This window comes from Ranitomeya imitator, chromosome 6, assembly GCF_032444005.1.
Source record: "Ranitomeya imitator isolate aRanImi1 chromosome 6, aRanImi1.pri, whole genome shotgun sequence".
Taxonomy (NCBI): domain Eukaryota; kingdom Metazoa; phylum Chordata; class Amphibia; order Anura; family Dendrobatidae; genus Ranitomeya; species Ranitomeya imitator.
Window position 1 is genome coordinate 188,440,850 of NC_091287.1, and position 25,687 is coordinate 188,466,536.

The window sequence follows — 25,687 nt, forward strand, 5'->3', positions numbered from 1 at the left end:
TCAGAAACTGGAGGACATTTTAGAAAAAGCTGGCGACAAGAAAAAAGGTTTTCCTCGTTTTCCAGTGGATATCAGATGACCTTATTTTCGGAGAGGAAAATTCAATAGAAGTCGCCCTCCGGGAGATAGAAGAAACTGGGACTATAGAGATAGAAAAGGATCGGGGTACATGTTTAAGGGCCCCTCCACATCCACAAAAAAGCCCTCCCAATGACGCCAAGCTAGAAGTAGGGGGAAGGCTTTCTTTCTATCTTCACGCCTGGTTGAATATATCCCCCAGTCGTTGGGCGTTGAGTGTTGTCGACGACGGACTAAAAATAAAATGTATTCATCCACATCGACAGACTTGTGTGTTGACACCATGCAGGAAACTTCCAGAGGAACAACTAGCTCTGGAAACAGAGGTATTGGGGCTAGTTCTAAAAAAGGTCCTAGTAGAAGTTCCAAAAGTAAAGGAAGGAGAAGGGTTTTAATCCCCTCTTTTTGATACGAAAGCCAGATGGCTCACTAAGGACTATTGTCAACCTAAAAAAACTCAACCGGTCAATAAAAAATTACTCCTTCAAGATGGAGTCGGTAAGCTCAGCGATAAAGATGCTGTTTCCGGACTGCTTCATGGCAGCTATAGACTTAAAAGACGCTTTACTACCATGTCCCAATTCATCGGGACTATCAAAAATTTCTGAGGGTAGCAGTGTTTGTCCAAGGACAACTCAAACACTACCAGTATGCTGCCCTTCCATTTGGTCTATCAATAGCGCCAAGAATATTTACAAAATTAATGTCAGAGGTCATGTCCTTCCTCCGTTCCCGGGACATAGTCATTGTTCCGTACCTAGACGACTTCCTGGTAATAGGCAGATCAGTGGATCACTGTCTTGCACAAATAGAAGAAGTGACTAGTAGTAGTTAGGTTGGGAGGTAAATGTCGCCAAGTCGAGATTAACACGAGTCAAGGTTCAATCCTTCCTGGGGTTGGTTCTGGACTCCACGCGTCAACTCTGTCTCCTGCCGGAAAGCAAAATATCCAAAATACAAAGTCTTGTGGACCTGGCGATACATCAGCCTGTGATGACACTAAGAAAGGCGATGTCCCTGCTAGGGTCACTAACATCCTGTATTCCCGCTGTAAAATGGGCACAATTTCACCTGAGGCAATTACAGTGGGAGGTCCTGTCAACACAAAGGTTGTTAGAAGGACATTTGGAGGGAAAAATTCACCTCTCGATACGCGTCAGGGATTCCCTAGTCTGGTGGTCAGTAAGGGATCACTTGAGCTCGGGTTCAGTGGCTAACTTCGATAGAGGACGTGATCACAGCGGACGCGAGTGGTACAGGATGGGGTGCACATCTAGGGACCCTTTCCATACAGGGGTCCTGGTCCCATACAGAAAAACATCTAACATCCAATATAAGAGATTTATAGGCTGTAGAAAGGGCAGTAAGACATTTCCTTCCAATCCTTCAGGGTCGTCATACCAGAGTGATGTCCGACAATTACTCGGTAGTAGCCTATATCAATCATCAGGGGGGAACGAGGTCCCTTTCACTCATGAGGGCAACATCGGCGCTTCTTCAATTAGCAGAATCTTACCTACTGTCCCTCACAGCTCTGCACATAAAGGGGGTCGAAAACACAAAGGCGGACTACTTAAGCCACAAAAAGCTAAGACAGGGAGAATGGTCGCTGAATCCCAGGGTGTTCCAACAAATAGTGCAGGCCTGGGGCGAACCGGTAATAGATTTGTTTGCCACGCTTCACAACAGGAAGGTGGAGAGGTTCTGTTCGTTAGACCCGAGGGGGAACCCGGTTGCAGTAGATGCCCTCCGTATACCGTGGAAGTTCAGCCTCGCTTACGTGTTTCCGCCGATGGCATTAATTCCGGTTGTAGTGAGGAAGATCAGGACGGAGCAGGCAAGAGTGATTCTGATTGCTCCATTCTGGCCGAAAAGGCCATGGTTCTCTCTCCTAAGACAAATGTCGGTAACCGATCCATGGATCCTACCAGAGGTCCCGGACCTGCTTACCCAGGGTCCAGTATGCCACTTTCAAGTGAAGGGCTTCCATCTGGCAGCCTGGAATTTGAGAGGGCATTACTAAGCCGACTGTTATGACCTGGTGGTTAGGAGCACCCGGAATGACCTGATAATTAACCCTCATACAAGACGAGCTCTGGGATGTGGGAGCTCTGCTGACCGCAAGCCCTAATCCTATCACACACACTAAAAATAGCCGTGGAGCGCTCCTGACCAGACCTAGGCGCCTCGTCACAGCCTAAGAACTATCTAGCCCTAGAGATAGAAAATAAAGCCTACCTTGCCTCAGAGAAATTCCCCAAAGGTAAAGGAAGCCCCCCACATATATTGACTGTGAGTAAGATGAAAGTCACAAACGCAGAGATGAAACAGGTTTCAGCAAAGGGAGGCCAGACTTACTAAATAGACAGAGGATAGGAAAGGTAACTTTGCGATCAGCACAAAAACCTACAAAAGACCACGCAGAGTGTGCAAAAAAGATCTCCGCACCGACTCACGGTGCGGAGGGGCCACTCTGCATCCCAGAGCTACCAGCTACCAAGACAAAATCATGAAAACCAGCTGGACAAGAAAACAGAGAACAAAATAAGACTATAAGGAACTTAGCTTCTGCAGGAGAAGGCAGGTCACCAGAGAGATCCAGGAGCGAACTGAACGAATGCAAAAACATTGACAGCTGGCATGGAGTAACGATCTGAGAGGAGTTAAATAGAGCAGCCAACCAAAAGATAACCCACGTCACCTGTGTAAGGAACCTCAGAAGCAGCAGCTTAACTCAAAGCCACCAGAGGGAGCCCATAGACAGAACTTGCCGAAGTACCATTCACGACCACAGGAGGGAGTTCGACAACAGAATTCACAACAGCCGACATGGATTCTCGCCAGGGCTAGTCTCCACCCTGTTGAAAAGTAGGAAGCCGATTACATCAAGAATTTATGGTAGGACATGGAAGAGGTTTCTAGAGTTTTTAGGACAACCTTTGTCGGATGAGGCTCCTGTGGGTGCTATTTTAGAGTTTCTGCAAGCAGGCTTACAGCTAGGATTGGCTACCAATACCCTTAAGGTTCAAGTGTCGGCATTAGGAGCTTATATCATTGTAATTTAGCCTCCAATAAGTGGGTTGCCCGTTTCATTAAATCATGTAGTAGGTCTAGACCTGTAGTAATTCAGAAAATTCCTCCCTGGGATTTAAATCTGGTTTTAGATGCTCTAACTAAGAGTCCTTTTGAGCCCTTGCAAGAATTATTGATAAAATTTCTCACTCTAAAAACAGTGCTATTGGTAGCTTTGACATCCGCATGTAGGGTGAGTGACTTGCAAGCCCTGTTTGTTTGTCCTCCCATACACCCAGATATGACGACAGGGTGGTTCTAAGACCAGATCCGGCTTATCTACCTAAGGTAGTTCTTAAATTTCATAGGAGTCAGGAGATTGTATTACCCTCTTTTTGTGTTAATCCAAAAAATCCAGGTGAGGAGAGGTTTCACACTGTTGATGTAAGAAGGTCTATGTTACAGTACATATCCTTAATCAGTCAGTGGAGGAAGGACCAGTCTCTATTTGTAGCTTTCCAGGGTAGCAGGAAAGGTCATGGGGTGTCCAAAGGTACTATTGGCAGGTGGATTAGGGAGGCCATTAGCTTATCCTATGCTGCATGTGGCGTTCCGATCCCTGAAGGCATCAAGACTCACTCCACCAGGGCCGTGGCTACTTCCTGGGCGGAAAAAGCAGAGGTATCGCTTGATCAGATATGTAAGGTCACCTGGTCCTCACCGTCTACCTTCTTTAAACACTACCGACTGAACTTATCTTCCTCTACTGACCTTACCTTTGGTAGAAGGGTGCTGCAAGCGGTGGTCCCTCCCTAAGGTGTTCCATTCTCCAAAAATCTCTCCTGTGTGTTGTCATGGGAGAAGGGAAAACACCACGGATACTTACTGGTAGCCGGTTTTTCCGGAGCCCATGACAGCACCTGTATATTCCCTCCCTTCTTTTTTCACCCTTTGGCGCACACTTTTTAGCTGGGTGTTTTTTGTTATTATTATGATGTGGTGGTAGATTACCATGTGTACTAACCAGGGGGGCCTCTCATGCTCTGAAAACCAACTTAAGCGAGGGAGAGGTACCGCCCTTTTATTTCAGTAGGTTTCCTGTCCTGACTGGGCGGATCCCCTCTCTTATGTGTGCTGTCATGGGCTCCGGAAAAACCGGCTACCAGTAAGTGACCGTGGGGTTTCCCCATTGACTTGTGTTAGCGTTGGATTGCGCCGCATTGCCCACCGTTCCTTCCTGTTTTTTCCAGATCCAGCGAAAATTTTCATTCCGGTGTCTGGAAAAAACATCTACAGTAAAGTTTTTTGTCTGCGGCGAAAAAGCCGAAAAGGCCAGATCTGGCGCTTCTGGCTTTTTGCTACAATGCACGTATGGCGCCCCAAGGTCCTGGTCGTCACAGTAGCATTGCTTTCCTCACGGGGAGAGTGATGTTACACTTGAAGGCAAGAAGGGATAACTGTAACCAGGTAACACAAGCAGGCATGTAACCAGGTAACACAAGCATGCAACACATTTACACACCAGGGTGAGCTTTTGATCCTATTTACTAGGTGACTCCATATAGATATGTATATATAAATAATCTGGTAGCCTGTCTGAGGCAGAGGAAGGTTTACGGAGCTGTGTGGCTGCAGTGCATTCAGAAAGCACAGGGGTGGATATCAGGGGAAGACCAGCCCCGAGCTCCTTCTGCGGCGCAGAGACCGGTAGCCAGAACACCGAGGATGTAAGGACCTCTATGACTTGCATCAGAGAACCGGCAGGACAGCTGAACTCCACATTACCTGTCCGACATAATACTCAGGAGGCACGGTGTCGGCCCTCAGAGGCTGGGGCGTGTTAGAGTCGCTATTAACCGCCTCAAGCCACCAGTCATACGGGTTATGTCCTATACTATCCGGGGGACAGAGAGAGATAACATCTGTGAGGACCTTATGTGAAGCCATAGGCAGTAAGGGACTACACCACCACGGCGCTAGAGGAAGGCTTTGATTTCCACCTGGATAAGGGGACTCTTACTTTGCCTCCAAGCCAGCTGGACCCTGCCTGCCCTGCCTGCCCTGTGATCCGGTGCCCTGGACTGTGGCTGCCTGAAGTTGACAGTAAACAAGGTAAAGAGACTGCAACCCTGTGTCCTCATTCTTTACTGCGCCATTCACCATCTACCATCTACACATCGGGAGCCCTGGGGATATATTTCACCCGTGGGAAGGTGTACCATCTAGCTGCCATAACATCACCCCAGAGGACCCTTTCAAGCAGCGTCGGTCCCCACTGACCGAATACCACAGGTGGCGTCACGAACATAAACTTTATTCCCCTTTAAAGACCCTTCCCTTTTACATGGGTGCCCAGGGCCATGGACCGGGTCGCCACCGTGACATCCCCCTGTGAACCGCAGGACATATATAAACAACTAGATTGGGATTTCCTGGACAGACAGACAGAAAGACAGACAGACAGACAGAAAGACGGAAAAACCCTTAGACAATTATATATATAGATGCCAGTGAGGCTCTCACTCATACCAGCCATAAAGAGAGCCTGCCTGCCTGACAGCAAGAGAGCCTGCCTGCCTGACAACAAGAGAGCCTGCCTGAGAGCCAACCTGCCTGACAGCCAGAGAGCCAGCCTACCTGACAGCCAGAGAGCCAGCCTGCCTGACAGCCAAAGAGCCTGCCTTCCTGACAGCCAGAGAGCCAGCCTGCCTGACAGCCAGAGAGCCAGCCTGCCTGACAGCCAGAGAACCTGCCTGCTTGACAGAAAGAGAGCCTGTCTGCCTGACAGCCAGAGAGCCTGCCTGCTTGACAGCAAGAGAGCCTGCCTGCCTGACAGCCAGAGAGCCAGCCAGAAAGCCTGACTGACAGCCAGAGAGCCAGCCTGCCTGACAGCCAGAGAGCCTGACAGCCAGAGGGCCAGCCAGAAAGCCTACCTGACAGCCAGAGAGCCAGCCTGCCTGACAGCCAGAGAGTCTGCCTGCTTGACAGCAAGCGAGCCTGCCTGACAGCCACAGAGCCTCAGCCATGTCTTTTTCTGGGAGCCCTCCCCCGCATCGGCAGCGCATTGAGGTAAATAAATGTTTTGTTTTTATTGAATTTTTTTCTTTGCCCTGTCTATCTATCAGTCGCATATCTATCTATCTATCTATCTATCTATCTATCTATCTATCTATCTATCTATCTATCTATCTATCTATCTATCTATCCCATATCTATCTATTTATATAGATATTTTCTTAATTAATGTATTTATCAATCTATTATTTTTGTATAACAGAAAGCTGCAGCAGAAGAGGTGCTTCCAAAAGACCGAAGGGGTGGAGAGACCTTGAGTGGGATCGCAATTGGTAAGTTTCTTGTATGCATCACATAAAAACCAAAGATCATTACCGAAAGATCACTACACACAACACAATCCAAACTGATCATTACAGACATCACACAACATACAACATATACAAACTGATCATTATAGACATCACACTGCACACAACACATAAAAAGCCAATATACAAGCACACAACATTTTTTTTTCTTATAGTCTTCTGATTCTGGCGCTTGATCCAGAGGTCCTCAGAGTGACTCCCAGGGTCGTCGGCGTGAGAGTGCGGGCGGCCGTCATCGTTTAAGCATCCTTTTTTTTTTTTTTTTTTTTTAATTAATTTGAACTTAATGTTGTTTTGAATGTAATGTGTTTTTTTTCTTCTTTTTTACAGGCTTCACAGCATGCTCATGAGTCGGACGGTGAGGAGGCCGGCCTAAATATCGACCACCTCATCGATCTGATCCGAGAGAGGGAGCCACTGTGGAACATGGGTGACCGCCGCCATGCTGATAAAATTGTGACCCGTCGGCTCTGGGAGCAAGTCTACCAACAGCTTGTAGACAACTGGGAGGACCTCAATGTTCGGGCCCAGGATCAAGCACGTAAGTATACACAGTTCAGTTATGTTGCTGCATTTCAAGTGTTGTATACTAATCAATTTGTGCTTTCACTTTTTTTCAGGTGAGAGAATTGTCAAGAGTGGCGGTCGATCAGGGATCGCTTCATAAAGGAATTCAACAAAGAGATGCGGGCCCCGAGTGGATCTGGAGGACGCAGGAGCAGATACAAATATGCCCAAGCCCTGTCGTTCCTCAGGTCGATGGTGAGCCGAAGGTAAATATTACCCACCACATTTAATAACCAATGTTTACATGTCTAACACTTTTTTTGCTGTTTCAGCCAGGGCCATGCAATATCAATATATTAATTATATATTTTTTTCTCTTTGTTCCACAGCACCGTCGGCAGCACTCAGGAGCCTGCAGCAGAATTGAACCCTTCTGGGGCGATCCCTCAGGAGTCCGCGCCACCGTGGGACACTTCGACAGTCCCGGCCTCTCTGCACCTTCCCAGCCTTCCCTCACATCTGATCCCTCGGTCCCATTCACCAGCGCTGGAGCATCCTGGCCGCCTGCGTTGCATGAATCTGCTGGTGAGGATATAGCTTTACCTTTACCCCACCCCTCTGATGCTGCCACCTCTAGTACACCTGTGGCTTCGTGGCGGCAGCGCCAGAGGGGTCAGGTACAGAGCTATGCGCCCGAGTTCTTGCACCTGAATGCATCCTTGCAGAACTGTCTGAAACTTTTGTCGGAGCAAGTGGCCGCAGGTTTCAATTTGATAAATAAAAGCATTCTCGAGTTGCGTATACTTCTGCAACGGATGCATTCAGATGCAAGTCAGTCACCAAACCACACTTTATTCTAGTTGGTACCCGAGCGCATGGATAAGCTATATACTGATCAGCATATGCAAGTAATGCAATCGTGCCAGTCTGCTCTAGTGCTAGTTACCTCCCAAGCCACCACATCTGCCCCTCCTCCAGCCACTGTCACTCCCTCCAGCCACTACCAGCATCCTGCCCGTGTCCCGTACCAGCATCCTGCCCGTGTCCCGTACCAGCATCCTGCCCCTAACCCGTACCAGCATCCTGCCCTGTACCAGCATCCTGCCCGTGCCCCGTACCAGCATCCTGCCTCTGACCCGTCCCAGCATCCTGCTCGTGCCCCGTCCCAGCATCCTGATCCGTACCAACATCCCGCCTCATACCAGTTCCCACCAACATCAGCCGCGCCTCCTCTCCCTGCCTGCTACCACCAGTCTCCTTCACCCATCATGTCACTATCCCAACCCTCTTCTCCACCAATCACCTCTTCTGCCTCCCAATCCATCCACTCCACCCCTCCAACCTTCCAAATTCCAAATCCAACTCCCAGTTTCATGTCCACCCGTTCTTTCTTTCTCCACCCCTTCACTGCTACCTACTGATCCTTCACCACCACATTCCTCTCTCCACACTCCCAATGTCGAAGTGTCCCAATCTGACAGCCCCTCCAGCACTTTCTCCACCCCGAACTTTTTTAACTTAGAAAGTTATATTTGTTACCAAATTTAGTTTAATGAAACTATTTTTTACAAAATTTGTCTTTTATTTATAAGGTATAAGGTTAAATACGTTGGGTAAAACAAGGTTTAATAATTTGGTTAAAGGTTAAATACTTTGGGTACAACCCAAAGAGGTACATAACTTGGGGAAAAGAAGGTAAAATAATTTGGGTATAACCCAAAAAGTTACACAACTTTGGTAAAATAAGGTTAAAGGTAAAAGAAGGTAAAATACTTTGGGTATAATCCAAACAGGTACACAATTTGGGTAAAATAAGGTTAAAGGTCAAAGAAAGTAAAATACTTTTGGTACAACCAAAACAGGTACACAACTTGGGTAAAAGAAGGTAAAATACTTTGGCTACAACCCAAACATGTACACAACTAGGGTAACCAAAGGTAAAATACTTTGGGTTACAAGGTCCAAGACAAATTGTTCAAGCTCTCTCATGCTGCCAGTCTACTCTTCCTTCAGGTGAAATAAAGTATTCTGCAAACTTGTCCCTCATTCGGAAAACTGACACAGAACTTCTATACGTAATGTTGTGATAATCAGCCAAGGTGGTTTTTTCAGAGTGGTCTTCAATGGAAATATGTTCCCTGCATATCACATAACTGAGCAGGACTATACACGCTTTCACGACCTCATCAACAGTGTCAGTCTTCAAGTTTATAGCTGTCAATAGAACTCGCCATTTGGCGGTCAAAATCCCAAAAGCGCACTCCACCAGTCTGCGTGCTCGTGTGAGGTAGTAATTAAAAATTCTTCTAGTTTGCGTCAATCCACTACTGGATTAGGGTTTCAGTAGGTGTTCCGATAGTTGGAACGCTTCATCCCCAACACAATCAAAAGGCATTGGTGGCCCAGAGGTTTCAGACAGTGGTCTTGGGGGGGGGGGGGGCGGGGGGGGATGGAAGGTGTCACCATACAGATGACGCTCCATTGCAGACAATTTGAAAACTTGGGAATCATTGGTGACGCCCCATTGCAGACAATTTTGAAAACTTGGGAATCATTGGAGCGGCCATATACCCCAATATCCACCGCTATAAATTTGTATTCCGCATCGGTGATGGCCATCAGCACACTGGAGAAGTATTTTTTATAGTTTAAATATTCCAAGCCAGACCCAGCCGGTTTCCCGATGCGGATATGTTTCCCGTCCACTGCACCCAAGTAATTGGGAAACTGACACACTCGCTGAAGTTTCTCGGCTACTTCCAGCCAACTCTCCATTGTTGGATGTGATATAAATTCACCGTGCAAAAAGTCCATTTGCAAGTGATCTGTGAATAAAAGCAAGGCAAACATTATTACAAAATACCATCAATAATCCGCTTTAACAGTAGGATATACAATAAAAATTATTCCTAAAAAAGATCACTAAAAACTATTCTAAAAAAAAATACCAGCAACAACATTAAAGTGTGCTTTACAGGATGAGATATAATAAAAATTGCTTACCGAAGAGTGACCATCAGATGCTCCGCCGGTGAAATGGGGAATTGGCAATACGTATCACTCCTTCTGATGAGGTGTCCAATTAGGTCAAACCAATAGATCAAAGTTCTCCGCTTTCATCCGCACATAGCTGAAAAACTTTTCTGGGTCTACCCGTAGCTCCATGTATAAAGTAGAAAATACTCCCCGCGTCATTCTCTGTGTAGTGATGGGGTGGATCCACAAACGCCGTCAGCGCAGACGCAGAATGCGCTGTCTCTCTCACTTTTTCTCCAAAACAATTGTTTTCAAGAGATTCGTCTCCACAGTGATCTTCAGAATATTCAAAATATTCGCAATAACCATATCCATCTTGCTCAAAACACCTGTTCCTCTACAACCTGTCACAGATGGGCTGTAGGAACACTGTATATAGTTTTCAGGGGGCCAATCAGATTTTGGAGCCTCCCAGGGGCGTTTTTAAAAACCAGATCCATCAAACGGAAGAAACGGATGCAAACCTGATGTAACGGATCCAGTTTTCCGCCGGACCCGGGTATCAGATCCGGCGGTAAACCGGATCCATTCCATCTGGTTTTCACAATTTACTCCGGATCCAGCTCTGCGGCGCAACAACGGAATTGGCATGGCGCGAAAAACCTGATGTGTGAAAGCAGCCTAAGAAAGTAAAAAAAAATTGTACACATGTGGTTAAAATTGTTGGTATCCCTCGTTTAATGACAGAAATAACTTGAATCTGACAAAAGTAATAATAAATAAAAAATCTATGGAAAAAAATGAAAGTCAGACAATGCTTTTCAACCATGCTTCCATAGACTTTTTAAAAGAATAAAACTCATGAAATAAGCCTGGACAGAAATGATGGTACCCTTAACTTAATATTTTGTTGTGCAACCTTTTGAGTCAATCACTGCAATCAAAGGATTCCTGTAACTGTCAATGAGACTTCTGCACCTCTTGACAGGTATTTTGGCCCACTGGTCAAGAGCAAACTGCTCCAGTTGTCTCGTGTTTGAAGGTTGCCTTTTCCAGATGGCAATTTTCAGCTCTTCCAAAATATGCTCAATAGGAATTAGGTCAGGGCTCATAGAAGGCCACTTCAGAATAGTCCAATGTTTCCTCTTAGACATTCTTCGGTGTTTTTTAGCTGTGTTTTGGGTCATTATCCTGTTGCAAGACCCATGACCTGTGACTGAAATCAAACTTTCTGACCGTGGGCCGCACATTTCTCTCTAGAATCCCTTGATAGTCTTGAGATTTCATTGTACCTTGCACAAGTATAGGATATTTATTTGGTATTTTTTAAGTGTATCACAGCAACCAAACAGAAAAAAACTATATAAATCTGGTATTGATGTAATCATACCGACCCAGAGAATAAAGTAGTCTAATCTTTTATACTGCACGAGGATTGACATAATAAAATAATAAATAAAAACAATTCTTCACTTGCTGTTGTTTTGTTCATTATGCCTCCCAAAGTTCGCAGTAAGGCTCGTCTTGCATTTATCTTGCGATCTACGCTGAGTGCTTACACCGAGGTTTCCGTTTAAATCTTTGAAATACGTGATTCATATGGAACTCCCAACAGAAGATTCTTTATAACGAGGCAGATGGAGGCACTCTGGACCCCTACTGGCCTGTGATCCGGCAGTCTCAATCTTTTTAGGCTTGCATAAATGTGCGGTCCGCCACATTTTTGTGCACTTCTGAAAAGAAGAACACTGCTGATTTGGACAGAAATCCCAAAGTAAGTGTTCAGCGTGGAGTATAAGATAAATGTGATCCAAAATGTTATGTAAAATGTTCCCAACAAAAACTTCAAATAATTCACAAAAAAGCAAGTCCCCGCTCAGGTCCATCATGTGTTAATGGAAATATAGGAGGCTTCCATGTTACTGGTACTACAAAGGCTCTGAAAAAGCAAAATGGCTCTTCGCCCTCAATTCAGTTAATTCTGCGCTCCCAAATCCAAATGCCCCCTCCTTTCTGAGCCCATTATACCTAAACCATATTTAGCATCCTCACATTTGGCATTTCTGAAGCCATTAGATCCCCCAAATTTGCGGGTGCGAGTCTCCATAAGTATGAGCTGAGCGCTACAATGTACTGGCCACTAACAACATACTGGGCACTACAGTACAGGAAAGAAATATATCTTGGTACCGTGTTAGCCAGTAGATAGAACTACTGGGCACTACAGTGGCAGTTTGCAATTTTCTCTCTGCAACATCCAATGCTGCTTGTTTCTGTAACTCGCTCATGGAGTCTCAATCATCACTACACCTGTACAAAAATTCTCAAAGTGGAATAATTGACAAAATGGCATCACTTGATGGGGGATTCATCTCACTTAGGGGCTCTGTATATGGAGTCTAGGAAAATCTGCTCTCCAGGAGACAAATTGCGCTCTGTCTCTCCCGAGTCTCGCCACATGGCTAAGCAGTACTGAACTGCAAGAGATGGTGAATTTCTACTTTCACTTTCAACGGACATTTTGGGACAAATTTTGGTGCCATTTTTTGCCATGTAAAAATGTAAAATTTGGGGCTAAAGCAGTATTTTAGTGGAAAATTATAATTATTTTTTCTTCCCTGTCCAATGGTGTAAAATTCTGTGACATACCTGTGATGCCAATATGATCACTGCACCCTTACATGAATTTATTGAGAAGTGTAGTTTGTGAAATGGAATTACTTATGGGGTCATTCTTGTGTTCTGGCACCTCAGGGGCTTTCCCAGCGGGTCATAGCACCTGCAAACCATAACCGTAAAATCTGCACAATGATATGGTGCATGCTACAATTTTATTCCCATGCAGATTTGGTCAGTGAAAAAAAATTGATCATCTGCACGGCTCCATTGAATAACATTGGTCCGAGTGTGATCCGTTTCTTTTTTTAATGGATTATGCTCAAACCAAAAATACGGTCGTGTGCATAAGCACTAACTTAACCCCTTCCCGACCCATGACGCCACGTAGGCGTCATGAAAGTCTGTGCCATTCCGACCCATGACGCCTATGCGGCGTCATGGAAAGATCGCGTCCCTGCAGATCGGGTGAAAGGGTTAACTCCCATTTCACCCGATCTGCAGGGACAGGGGGAGCGGTAGTTTAGCCCAGGGGGGGTGGCTTCACCCCCTCGTGGCTACGATCGCTCTGATTGGCTGTTGAAAGTGAAACTGCCAATCAGAGCGATTTGTAATATTTCACCTATTATAACGGGTGAAATATTACAATCCAGCCATGGCCGATGCTGAAATATCATCGGCCATGGCTGGAAATACTAGTGTGCCCCCACCCCACCCCACCGATCGCCCCCCCAGCCCTCCGATCTGGCCGGTACACTGCTCCGGCTCCCCTCCGTCCAGTGCTCCGCTCCCCCCCCGTGCTCTTGTCCGCTCCCCCCGTGCTCCAATCACCCCCCTGCACTCCGATCCACCCCCCCCGGTGCTCCGTTCCACCCCCCCGTGCTCCATTCCAGCCCCCCGTGCTCCGTTCCACCCCTCCCGCACTCCGATTCCCCCCCCCGTGCTCCGATCCCCCCCCCGTGGTCACCCCCCACCCCATCATACTTATCGATCCTGCCGGGGTCCGTCCGTCTTCTCCCTGGGCGCCGCCATCTTCCAAAATGGCGGGCGCATGCGCAGTGCGCCCGCCGAATCTGCCGGCCGGCAGATTCGTTCCAAAGTGCATTTTGATCACTGAGATAGATTATATCTCAGTGATCAAAATAAAAAAAATAATAAATGACCCCCCCCCCTTTGTCACCCCCATAGGTAGGGACAATAAAAAAATAAAGAAATTTTTTTTTTTCCACTAATGTTAGAATATCGTTAGGGTTAGGGGTAGGGTTAGGGTTAGGGTTAGGGCTAGGGGTAGGGTTAGGGGTAGGGGTAGGGTTAGGGCTAGGGGTAGGGTTAGGGCTAGGGTTAGGGTTTCGGTATGTGCACACGTATTCTGGTCCTCTGCGGATTTTTCCGCTGCGGATTTGATAAATCCGCAGTGCTAAACCGCTGCGGATTTATGGCGGATTTACCGCGGTTTTTCTGCGCATTTCACTGCGGTTTTACAACTGCGATTTTCTATTTGAGCAGTTGTAAAACCGCTGCGGAATCCGCACAAAGAAGTGACATGCTGCGGAATGTAAACCGCTGCGTTTCCGTGCAGTTTTTCCGCAGCATAGGCACAGCGATTTTTGTTTCCCGTAGGTTTACATTGAACTGTAAACTCATGGGAAACTGCTGCGGATCCGCAGCGTTTTCCGCAGCGTGTGCACATACCTTTAGAATTAGGCTATGTGCACACGGTGCGGATTTGGCTGCGGATCCGCAGCAGTGTTCAATCAGGTTTACAGTACCATGTAAACATATGAAAAACCAAATCCGCTGTGCCCATGGTGCGGAAAATACCGCGCGGAAACGCTGCGTTGTATTTTCCGCAGCATGTCAATTCTTTGTGCGGATTCCGCAGCGTTTTACACCTGTTCCTCAATAGGAATCCGCAGGTGAAATACGCACAATAAACACTGGAAATCCGCGGAAAATCCGCAGGTAAAACGCAGTGCCTTTTACCCGCGGATTTTTCAAAAATGGTGCGAAAATATCTCACACGAATCCGCAACGTGGGCACATAGCCTTAGGGTTAGGGTTGGAATTAGGGTTGTGGTTATGGTTAGGGGTGTGTTGGGGTTAGGGTTGTGGTTAGGGGTGTGTTGCGGTTAGGGTTGTGTTTAGGGTTATGGCTACAGTTGGGATTAGGGTTAGGGGTGTGTTGGGGTTAGTGTTGGAGGTAGAATTGAGGGGTTACCACTGTTTAGGCACATCAGGGGTCTCCAAACGCAACATGGCGCCACCATTGATTCCAGCCAATCTCGTATTCAAAAAGTCAAATGGTGCTCCCTCACTTCCGAGCCCTGACGTGTGCCCAAACAGTGGTTTACCCCCACATATGGGGTACCAGCATACTCAGGACAAACTGCGCAACAATTACTGGGGTCCAATTTCTCCTGTTACCCTTGTGAATCAAAAAAAATGCTTGCTAAAACATAATTTTTGAGGAAAGAAAAATGATTTTTTATTTTCACGGCTCTGCGTTGTAAACGTCTGTGAAGCACTTGGGGGTTCAAAGTGCTCACCACATATCTAGATAAGTTCCTTGGGGGGTCTAATTTCTAAAATGGGGTCACTTGTGGGGGTTTCTACTGTTTAGGCACACCAGGGGCTCTGCAAACGCAACGTGACACCCGCAGACCATTCCATCAAAGTCTGCATTTCAAAAGTCACTACTTCCCTTCTGAGCCCCGACGTGTGCCCAAACAGTGGTTTACCCCCACTCATGGGGTATCAGCGTACTCAGGAGAAACTGGACAACAACTTTTGGGGTCCAATTTCTCCTGTAACCCTTAGGAAAATAAAAAATTCTGGGCTAAATAATTATTTTTGAGGAAAGAAAACGTATTTATTATTTTCACGGCTCTGCATTATAAACTTCTATGAAGCACATGGGGGTTCAAAGTGCTCACCACACATCTAGATAAGTTCCTTTCGGGGTCTAGTTTCCAAAATGGGGTCACTTGTGGGGGGTTTCTACTGTTTAGGCACATCAGGGGCTCTGCAAACGCAACGTGACGCCCGCAGAGCATTCCATCAAAGTCTGCATTTCAAAACGTCACTACTTCAATTCCAAGCCCCGGCATGTGCCCAAACAGTAGTTTACCCCCACATATGGGGTATCACCGTACTCAGGAGAAACTGGACAACAAATATTGGGGTCAAATTTCTCCTGTTACCCTTGGGAAAATTAAAAAATTCTGGGCTAAATAATTATTTTTGAGGAAAGAAAACGTATTTATTATTTTTACGGCTCTGCATTATAAACTTCTATGAAGCACTTGGGGGTTCAAAGTGCTCACCACACATCTAGATAAGTTCCTTTGGGGGTCTAGTTTCCAAAATGGGGTCACTTGTTGGAGTTTCTACTGTTAAGCCACATCAGGGGCTCTGCAAACGCAACGTGACGCCCACAGAGCATTCCATCAAAGTCTGCATTTCAAAACGTCACTACTTCACTTCCGAGCCCCGGCATGTGCCCAAACAGTGATTTACCCCCACATATGGGGTATCATCGTACTCAGGAGAAACTGGACAACAACTTTTGGGGTCAAATTTCTCCTGTTACCCTTGGGAAAATAAAAAATTGCAGGCTAAAAGATCATTTTTGAGAAAATAATTTTTTTTTTTTTCATGGCTCTGCGTTATAAACTTCTGTGAAGCACTTGGGGGTTCAAAGTCCTCACCACACATCTAGATTAGTTCCTTTGGGGGTCTAGTTTCCAAAATGGTGTCATTTCTGGGGGATCTCCAATGTTTAGGCACACAGGGGCTCTCCAAACGTGACATGGTGTCCGCTAATGATTGGAGCTAATTTTCCATTTAAAAAGCCAAATGGCGTGCCATCCCTTCCGAGCCCTGCCGTGCGCCCAAACAGTGGTTTACCCCCACATATTGGGTATCTGCGTACTCAGGACAAACAGGACAACAATATTTGGGGTCCAATTTCTCCTATTATCCTTGGCAAAATAGGAAATTCCAGGCTAAAAAATCATTTTTGAGGAAAGAAAAATTATTTTTTATTTTCATGGCTCTGCGTTATAAACTTCTGTGAAGCACCTGGGGGTTTAAAGTGCTCAATATGCATCTAGATAAGTTCCTTGGGGGGTCTAGTTTCCAAAATGGGGTCACTTGTGGGGGAGCTCCAATGTTTAGGCACACAGGGGCTCTCCAAACGCGACATGGTGTCCGCTAACAATTGGAGCTAATTTTCCATTCAAAAAGTCAAATGGCGCGCCTTCCCTTCCGAGCCCTGCCGAGTGCCCAAACAGTGGTTTACCCCCACATATGAGGTATCGACGTACTCGGGAGAAATTGCCCAACAAATTTTATGATCCATTTTATCCTGTTGCCCATGTGAAAATGAAAAAATTGAGGCTAAAAGAATTTTTTTGTGAAAAAAAAGTACTTTTTCATTTTTACGGATTAATTTGTGAAGCACCTGGGGGTTCAAAGTGCTCACTATGCATCTAGATAAGTTCCTTGGGGCGTCTAGTTTCCAAAATGGGGTCACTTGTGGGGGAGCTCCAATTTTTAGGCACATGGGGGCTCTCCAAACGTGACATGGTGTCCGCTAAAGAGTGGAGCCAATTTTTGATTCAAAAAGTCAAATGGCGCTCCTTCCCTTCCAAGCCCTGCCTTGCGCCCAAACAGTGGTTTACCCCCACATATGAGGTATCAGCGTACTCAGGACAAATTGGACAACAAATTTCGTGGTTCAGTTTCTCCTTTTACCATTGGGAAAATAAAAAAATTGTTGCTAAAAGATAATTTTTGTGACTAAAAAGTTAAATGTTCATTTTTTCCTTCCATGTTGCTTCTGCTGCTGTGAAGCACCTGAAGGGTTAATAAACTTCTTGAATGTGGTTTTGAGTACCTTGAGGGGTGCAGTTTTTAGAATGGTGTCACTTTTGGGTATTTTCAGCCATATAAGACCCCTCAAACTGACTTCAAATGTGAGGTGGTCCCTAAAAAAAAGGGTTTTGTAAATTTCGTTGTAAAAATGACAAATCGCTGGTCAAATTTTAACCCTTATAACTTCCTAACAAAAAAAAATTTTGTTTCCAAAATTGTGCTGATGTAAAGTAAACATGTGGGAAATGTTATTTATTAACTATTTTGTGTCACATATCTCTCTGGTTTAACAGAATAAAAATTCAAAATGTGAAAATTGCGAAATTTTCAAAATTTTCACCAAATTTCCGTTTTTATCACAAATAAACGCAGAATTTATTGACCTAAATTTACCACTAACATGAAGCCCAATATGTCACGAAAAAACAATCTCAGAACCGCTAGGATCCGTTGAAGCGTTCCTGAGTTATTACCTCATAAAGGGACACTGGTCAGAATTGCAAAAAACGGCAAGGTCTTTAAGGTCAAAATAGGCTGGGTCATGAAGGGGTTAAATATTCAGGTTTATTAACCTTTTGGATTGACCGATAGCATTATGGTTATTCAATAATTATCCAAAATACAAATTGTCCAATAATTGTGCACAAAATATAAAACCATTAATAATAAGAGAATTTAATTTTACTACTCAACAAGTGCATATTACATTCTTAACCCCTTCATGACCAGGGGATTTTTCGTTTTTCCGTGTTCGTTTTTTCGCTCCCCTCCTTCCCAGAGCCATAACTTTTTTATTTTTCCGTCAATTTGGCCATGTGAGGGCTTATTTTTTGCGGGACGAGTTGTACTTTTGAACGACATCATTGGTTTTAGCATGTCGTGTACTAGAAAACGGGAAAAAAATTCCAAGTGCGGTGAAATTGCAAAAAAAGTGCAATCCCACATTGTTTTTTTGTTTAACTTTTTTGCTAGGTTCACTAAATGCTAAAAATGACCTGCCATTATGATTCTCCAGGTCAGTACGAGTTCATAGACACCTAACATGACTAGGTTATTTTTTATCTAAGTGGTGAAAAAAAATTCCAAACTTTGTTAAAAAAAAAAAAAAAAATTGCGCCATTTTCCGATACTCGTAGCGTCTCCATTTTTCATGATCTGGGGTCGGTTGAGGGCTTATTTTTTGCGTGCCGAGATGACGTTTTTAATGATAGCATTTTGGTGCAGATACGTTCTTTTGATCGCCCGTTATTGCATTTTAATGCAATGTCGCGGCGACCAAAAAAACGTAATTCTGGCGTTTCGAATTTTTTTCCCGCAACGCTGTTTAGCGATCAGGTTAATACTTTTTTTTAATTGATAGATCGGGCGATTCTGAGCGCGGCGATACCAAATATGCGTAGATTTGATATTTTTTTTATTGATTTATTTTGATTGGGGCGAAAGGGGGGTGATTTAAACTTTTATGTTTTTTTTATTTTTTTCACATTTTTTTAAACTTTTTTTTTTACTTTTGCCATGCTTCAATAGCCTCCATGGGAGGCTAGAAGCAGGCACAGCGCGATCGGCTCTGCTACATAGCAGCGATCTGCTGATCGCTGCTATGTAGCAGAAATGGAGGTGTGCTGTGAGCGCCGACCACAGGGTGGCGCTCACAGCCACCGGTGATCAGTAACCATAGAGGACTCAAGGACCTCTATGGTTACAATATACAAGCATCGCCGACCCCCGATCATGTGACGGGGGTCGGCGATGACGTCATTTCAGGCCGCCCGGCCGGAAGCGGTAGTTAAATGCCGCTGTCTGCGTTTGACAGCGGCATTTAACTAGTTAATAGGTGCGGGCAGATCGCGATTCTGCCCGCGCCTATTACGGGCACATGTCAGCTGTTCAAAACAGCTGACATGTCCCGGCTTTGATGCGGGCTCACCGCGGAGCCCTGCATCAAAGCAGGGGAGCCGGCATCGGACGGTATAGTACGTCCGATGCCGGTAAGGGGTTAATACACATCATACATACAGTGGCTTGCAAAAGCATTCCCCCCTTCCCTTTTGTCTTTATACCAATTTTGGTACATTGCAACCTGTGTTTCTTAAAATATTATTGTAATCCAATTTTGAGTGTGATACATCAGCACTTAACAGTCTAAGTTGGTGAAGTGAGGAAAATACAGTATGGGATCAAATAACTAAAAATTGGTATGTGCATAAGTATTCACACCTTTTGCGATGAAGCTCCTAAAAAATACTGGTGCCAGCAATTACCTTTGTAAGTCACATGTTTAGTGAAAAGAAGTCTGTTTGTGTGCAATCTAAATGTCACATCTCACATCTGTCAGTATATACACACCTTTTCTGAAAGGCCACAAAGGCTGCAACACCATTAAGCAAGAGGCACCACTAACAAAACACCATGAAGACTAATCTCAAAACAAGACAAGGACAAAGTTGTTGGGAAGAATAAGTCAGGGTTAGGATATTTAAAAAAAAAAAAAAAAACATTAAAAATATCCCAATCTCTGTTGATGCCCCGAATTACCATCAAATCCATTATCATCAAATGGAAAGAATATAGTATTACAACATGCCTGTCAAGAGAGGGCCACCCACCAAAACCCTCATCTTGGGTTGAGCAAAAAGGTCAATCAGACAGGCAGCACAGAAACCAAAGGTAACCCTGAAGGAACTGCAGAGTTCCCATGCAGAGACTGGAGTATCCGTTAATATGACCACAATAAGCTCTACACTCCATAGAGGTGGCCTATATGGGCAGTGTGCATAAAAAAGCCTTTATTTACAAATAAAATTTGTAAGGCTCATTTTAAGTTTGCCCAAGTTTGGAGACTCCCCAATTTATGGAGGAAGGTGCTGTTGTTACATGAGACCAAAATTGAACTTTTTGGCTACCAAGGTAAATGCTATGTCTGGCGCCAAACCAAGAAAGCTCATAACCCCAAGAACACCATCACACATTGAAACATGGTGGTGGCAGCATCATTGCTGTGGGGATATTTTTTGGAAGCAGGGAAAATGGTCCGAGTTGAGGAGAAGATGGATGGAACAAAATACAGGGATATTGTTGAGCAAAACCTGTTTGTCAGTGATTTGAGACTTGAGACTAGGATGGAGGTTCACCTTCGAACAAGACAATGACCCAAAGCATACTGCTCCAAACATGACTCATGTGGTTTAAGGGGAAATGTATAAATGTTTTGGAGTGGCCTAGTCAAAGCCTAGACCTTAATCGAATTGAGATTGTGTGATCAGACTTGCCAGACCTTAATCAAGTTTAGATTGTGTGATCAGGCTTGAAGATTGCTGTTCTCCAGAGGAAATGAACCAAAAACACTATGGAATCCTTATGCAAGCTGATTCAGTGACAATCCTGAAGTGTTGTGCATATGATCAGTAATTTTCCTTGGGTATATGCATTGAGGGTTTTTTCTGCAGCATGTAAATTCTTTGTGCCTGTGCAGCGTTTTTTACCCATTGACTTCAATTGAGTCAGTCAAATCCACGGCAAAAGCGCCGATATAAAAATGTTTGCGGATTTGTTGAGTTTTTGTTTGCGTCTTACCGGCTTCTTATGGTGATTCCCACGCTGTCATCTGGGTGACAGCGTGGGAAACACTGGCGCGGTGGTTCTCGTTGGCGGTAACGCAACTGCCGGTAAGACTGTCTTTCAGAGTGTTGCCGGGTCATACTCTCCATTGTCAGCGTGAGCCTGCAGCTGTGACCCACAGGGGTGACCTGCGGTAAAAAGCTTACCGCAGGTCAGCAGGCATGGGCTGATGAGACTACTGCTAGGGCTATGTCTGCTGTCACTGATAACAGTGACAGCAAGTGCCTTTGATTGGAGACAAAGTCTCATCAGCTGGTGCCTGTGCTCACAGTTAAAAAAAAAAAAAAAAGAATAATTACATACTTGTTCAAATATAAATAAAGACCCATTATAGTCTCCTAATTTCAAATCCCCAATTCCCTCATCTCCTAGAAATAATGTAAAATAATAAACCAACATATACTCACCGGTCCATCGTAGTCGACGTAATCCCGAGTGTCCCACGGCGATCTCATGTGTAGAACAGTCACATTGAGAGATGTGACTGCTCTACCCGGCCGCCGACAATAAACTGTCAGGAGGTAATAGCTCCTGCAGTGCATCACTGAGATGTCATGAGAAAGTTCACCGGAGTTCATCAGCTGATCAGCTCTTGTGCTCTCACTTATGGCACTGCTGCGTGAGAATTTTCTCACACAGCAGTGGTGCCGTAAGGGAGATCAGCTGATGAATTCTGGTGAACTCTCTCACGGTAGCTCAGTGATACTCTGCGGGAGCGATTACCTCCTGTCAATGTATCGCTGGCTAACTTTGAAAGTAGTCACTGATGTGATTGCTCTCAAAGTCATCAGGGTCGTCGTGAGACATTATGGATTGATTTTTTTTTTTGGTTTTGCGGACAGGTGAGGAATATTGTGGTTTATTATTTTATTTTTGTCGCAGGAGATGTTGGCTTCAGTCGATTAGGTGTTCGGTGAGTATGGTTTAATTAAGATTCATTAAAGGAGTATGTGTCATTATTTCAAATAAAGGACTTTATTCTTGGTGTCTGTGTTTTTATACAATATCACTATGGGGTTACTAATGGATAGGTGTCTTATAGACGCCTCTCCATTACTAACTTGTGGGCTTGATGTCACCTGACAATACAAAGTTGACATCAACCCTACAAATATGAACCCCACTTGCCACCGCTACAGGGCAAGAGGGAAGAGCGAGGCTAAGTTCCAGATTTGGTGCATCTTATAGATGCGCCTTTTCTGGGGCGGCTGAGAGCTTATGATTTTAGTTTGGGAGGAGACCATTATCCATGGCCCCTTCCTAGGCAATTAATATCAGCCCGCAACTGTCTGCCCAACCTTTGCTGGTTAGATTTTATAAGGGGACCCTATGTCAATTTTTTCTGGGAGCCCCCTGTAAACTAGCCAGTAAAGGCTAAGCAAACAGGTGTGAGCTGATATTAATAGCCTGGGGACCTTTATGGCTATTGGCTCCGTCCCAGATTATTAACATCAACCCTTAACCATTGGCTTTCCCTCTGCTGGTTATTAAAATGACACGGGAGGCCACGTAATTATTTTTTTCATTTTTGTCATGATGCGGGTCGGAGTTTGCTTTCTGTTTCTCCTACTCCGGCCTGGTCATGGTGGGGTTAACCATTTCTGCCTCTCTTTGATTTGGGAGTGGATATTTCTTGGTGCTCTTGCTTGCAGCTTTTGTCAGTGATAGTTTTGGGCTTGCTGGGGCTACTAACCTGTTAGACCCCAGTGTTCCTTTTGCCTCTGACCTCCCTTACCTGTGCCTGACCTGTCTCCTGTACCTGACCTAATGGGATTCTGGTGTGTATCTCCTCTGTTTTTTTTACTCGGCTTGAACTCTGACTTCGTCTCCTGCCTCCCGTCTCTGCTACGACATGTCTGTCTGGCTTTTGACCTTCTGGCTTACTCTGACTCTGTTCTGTCTCTGGTACCTTTGATCCTGGCTGGTTCTGACCCTCAGCTTGTATTTAGACTATGAATTCTGTTTTCCCCCTTAAACTATACGCTTACCGACCATTAATGACTTAGCTCATTTTGACCACTCTGTCGCCACCTGGTGGCGCAGTGCAGCGTGCATTGTGCTGTGGTGCGGCAAGTGCAACCTCTTTTCCTCTCACCCACTCCCCCCGTGGAGTCTGCACATGCCTGCATCACTGCAGCGTGACAATTTTTTTTCTTTAAAATTGACAGTTGCTGTCTGGTTATAGACACGTGGGGTGTATTCTACATTATATATGGAGTTGCGAGGAAACCCTGAGAACTTTGTAACTACGTTCGGATGAAAGTGGAGAACTTTGATTTTTTTGTTGGAACGTATTGGACACCTCATCCGTAGAAAAGACATGTATTGCTGCTTCTCAATTTCACTGGCAGAGTGTCTGATGGTGACTCTTCAGTAAGCAATTTATATTGTATCTCCTCCTGTTAAAGCTGACTTATAACTGTAATGTTGTTGCTGGTAGTTTGTATAAATTATTGCCTTTCCTTTATTAACAGATTCCTTGCAACTGGTGAATCCCTTTCCTCACTCCATTTTCAATTCAGACTCGGGATTTCCACCATATCGGGGATTGTTAAACACACCTGCCGCGCATTGTGGGACTGTTTACATGAAGAATATATCCCACATCCCACAATGAAGAGTTGGCTGGAGATTGCAGAAAACTTTTAAAAAACTTGTCAGTTTCCCAATTGCTTGGGTGCAGTGGACAGGAAACATATTTCATATAGTCAAACCTGCTGCATCTGGCTCTGAATATTTAAACTACAAGAAATATTTCTCCATCGTGCTCATGGCCATTGCAGACACACAATACAAGTTTATAGCGGTTGATATTGGGGCCTATGGCCGCTTCAATGACTGTCAAGTTTTTATAGTGTCTGCATTGGGGCGTCATTTATATGGAAACACCTTCCAATTGTCATCACCAAGACCGCTTCCTGAAACCTCTGGGCCACCAATGCCGTTTGTATGTGTTGGAGATGAAGCGTTCCAACTCTCGGAACACCTGCTGAAGATAGCTTCGCAATCCACTACACAAGTAGTGGATTGACACCAACAAAAAGAGTTTTTAATTACCGCCCAACACGAGCGCAAGAATGGTTGCGTGTGATTTTGGCATTCTAACATCTAAATGGCGAGTTCTGTTGACCTCTATTAATCTGAAGACTGACACGGTGGATGAGGTGGTGAAAGTTTGTGTGGTCCTGCACAATTTCATAATATGCAAGGAGTAGATTGCCATGGATGACAACTTCGTTGAAACCTCCTTGCATGATTATCATATTACTTTTCGAAGTCCTGTGTCAGTTTCAAGAATGAGGGACAAATTTGCAGAGTACTTTATTTCACCTCAAGGAAGAGTAGACTGGCAGGATGAGATAGTTTGATAGCTTTGTCTTAGACCTTATTACCCAAAGTATTGGACCTTGTTACCCATAGTATTTTACCTTATCATTAAATAAATGAAAGACAATAAAGCTTTTTATAAAAAAATATATTTTTATTTATTTCACAAAATTATAAGATAAGGTAGTGTGGGGTGGAGATAGTACTGGAGGGGCTGAGAGGTCGGACCACTTCAACAGTGGGAGTATGGAGAGTGGATTGTGGTGTGATGGATCGGAAACACAAGGTGAAGGGGTGGAGAAACAGAGGATGGGTGGACAAAATGGACAAAATAACGGGAGTAGGGATGGGATTTGGTAAGGTTTGAGGGGTGGAGTGGAGGGATTGGGAGGCAGAAGAGGTGGTGGGTGGAGAAGAGAGTTGTGTTTGGGGCATGATGGGTGTGGAAGGAGACTGGTGGTAATGGACAGGGAGTACAGGTTGGGTAGGGAGTGGAGGCACATATGCTGTGGGTGGAAACTGGTATGGGACAGGAAGCTGGAACGGGGCAGGATGCTGGTATTGTATAGGAGAGGGAGGTGGGACAGTGGCTGGAGGGGGGGCAGGTGTGGGAAGAACTACTGGGGAGGGTGGAGGGGCTTGGGAGCTAACCTGCGCTAGAGCAAACTGGCAGGTTTGCATTACATGCATCTGCTGGTCAGGAGATAGCTTGTCTATGCGCTCGACTACTGCCTGGAAAAAGGAGTGATTGGGCAATTTTCTTGCATCTAAATGCATCCTATCGAGACGCAAGCTCCATTTAAGCATACTGTTGTTCATGAGGTTGAATCCAGCAGTGATTTGCTCAGACAACAGTTTGAGTGAGTTCTGGAAGGATGCATTTAGATGCAAGAACTCAGGCGCATAGCTCTTTTCCCGACCCCTCTGGCGCTGCCGCCCAGAACCCAAAGGTCTTCTATAGGTGGCAGCAGTTTCAGAGGGGTGGGGTAAAGGAAAATCTCCAACCTCACCATCAGCTTCATGCAACAAAGTCTGCCAAGATGCTCCAGCGCTGGTGGATGGGACCTAGGGACCAGATGTGAGGGAAGGTGCAGATGGGCCGGGATTGTCGGTGTTCCTCGGTGGCGGACTCTTGAGGGATCCAGAAGGGTTCAACTCTGCAGGCTTCAGAGTGCTGCAGACGGTGCTGTGGAGCAAAGAAAAAAAATTAATATATTGTTATTGCTTGGCCCTGGCTGAAACAAAAAAAAATGTTACACATGTAAACATTTGTACTTGGTAAATGGGGTGGG

At 45.2% G+C, this 25,687-nt stretch overlaps 2 protein-coding genes and 1 long non-coding RNA gene across 6 annotated transcripts in view; 2 read left to right on the top strand and 1 right to left on the bottom strand.

The window, feature by feature from the left end:
* Window positions 1-25,687, top strand: part of C6H7orf57 (chromosome 6 C7orf57 homolog) — a 175,483-nt gene that overhangs the window by 55,915 nt on the left and 93,881 nt on the right. The gene's annotated exons all lie outside the window — the stretch shown is intronic.
* Window positions 1-25,687, bottom strand: part of LOC138642306 (uncharacterized) — a 301,712-nt gene that overhangs the window by 38,742 nt on the left and 237,283 nt on the right. The gene's annotated exons all lie outside the window — the stretch shown is intronic.
* Window positions 6,304-8,556, top strand: LOC138642305 (uncharacterized). The gene is made up of 4 exons (XM_069730392.1): window positions 6,304-6,437; window positions 6,807-7,017; window positions 7,097-7,249; window positions 7,373-8,556. The coding sequence occupies exons 2-4, from the start codon at window positions 6,994-6,996 to the stop codon at window positions 7,841-7,843; spliced, it is 648 nt and encodes a 215-aa protein (XP_069586493.1). The 5' UTR covers window positions 6,304-6,437; window positions 6,807-6,993; the 3' UTR covers window positions 7,844-8,556.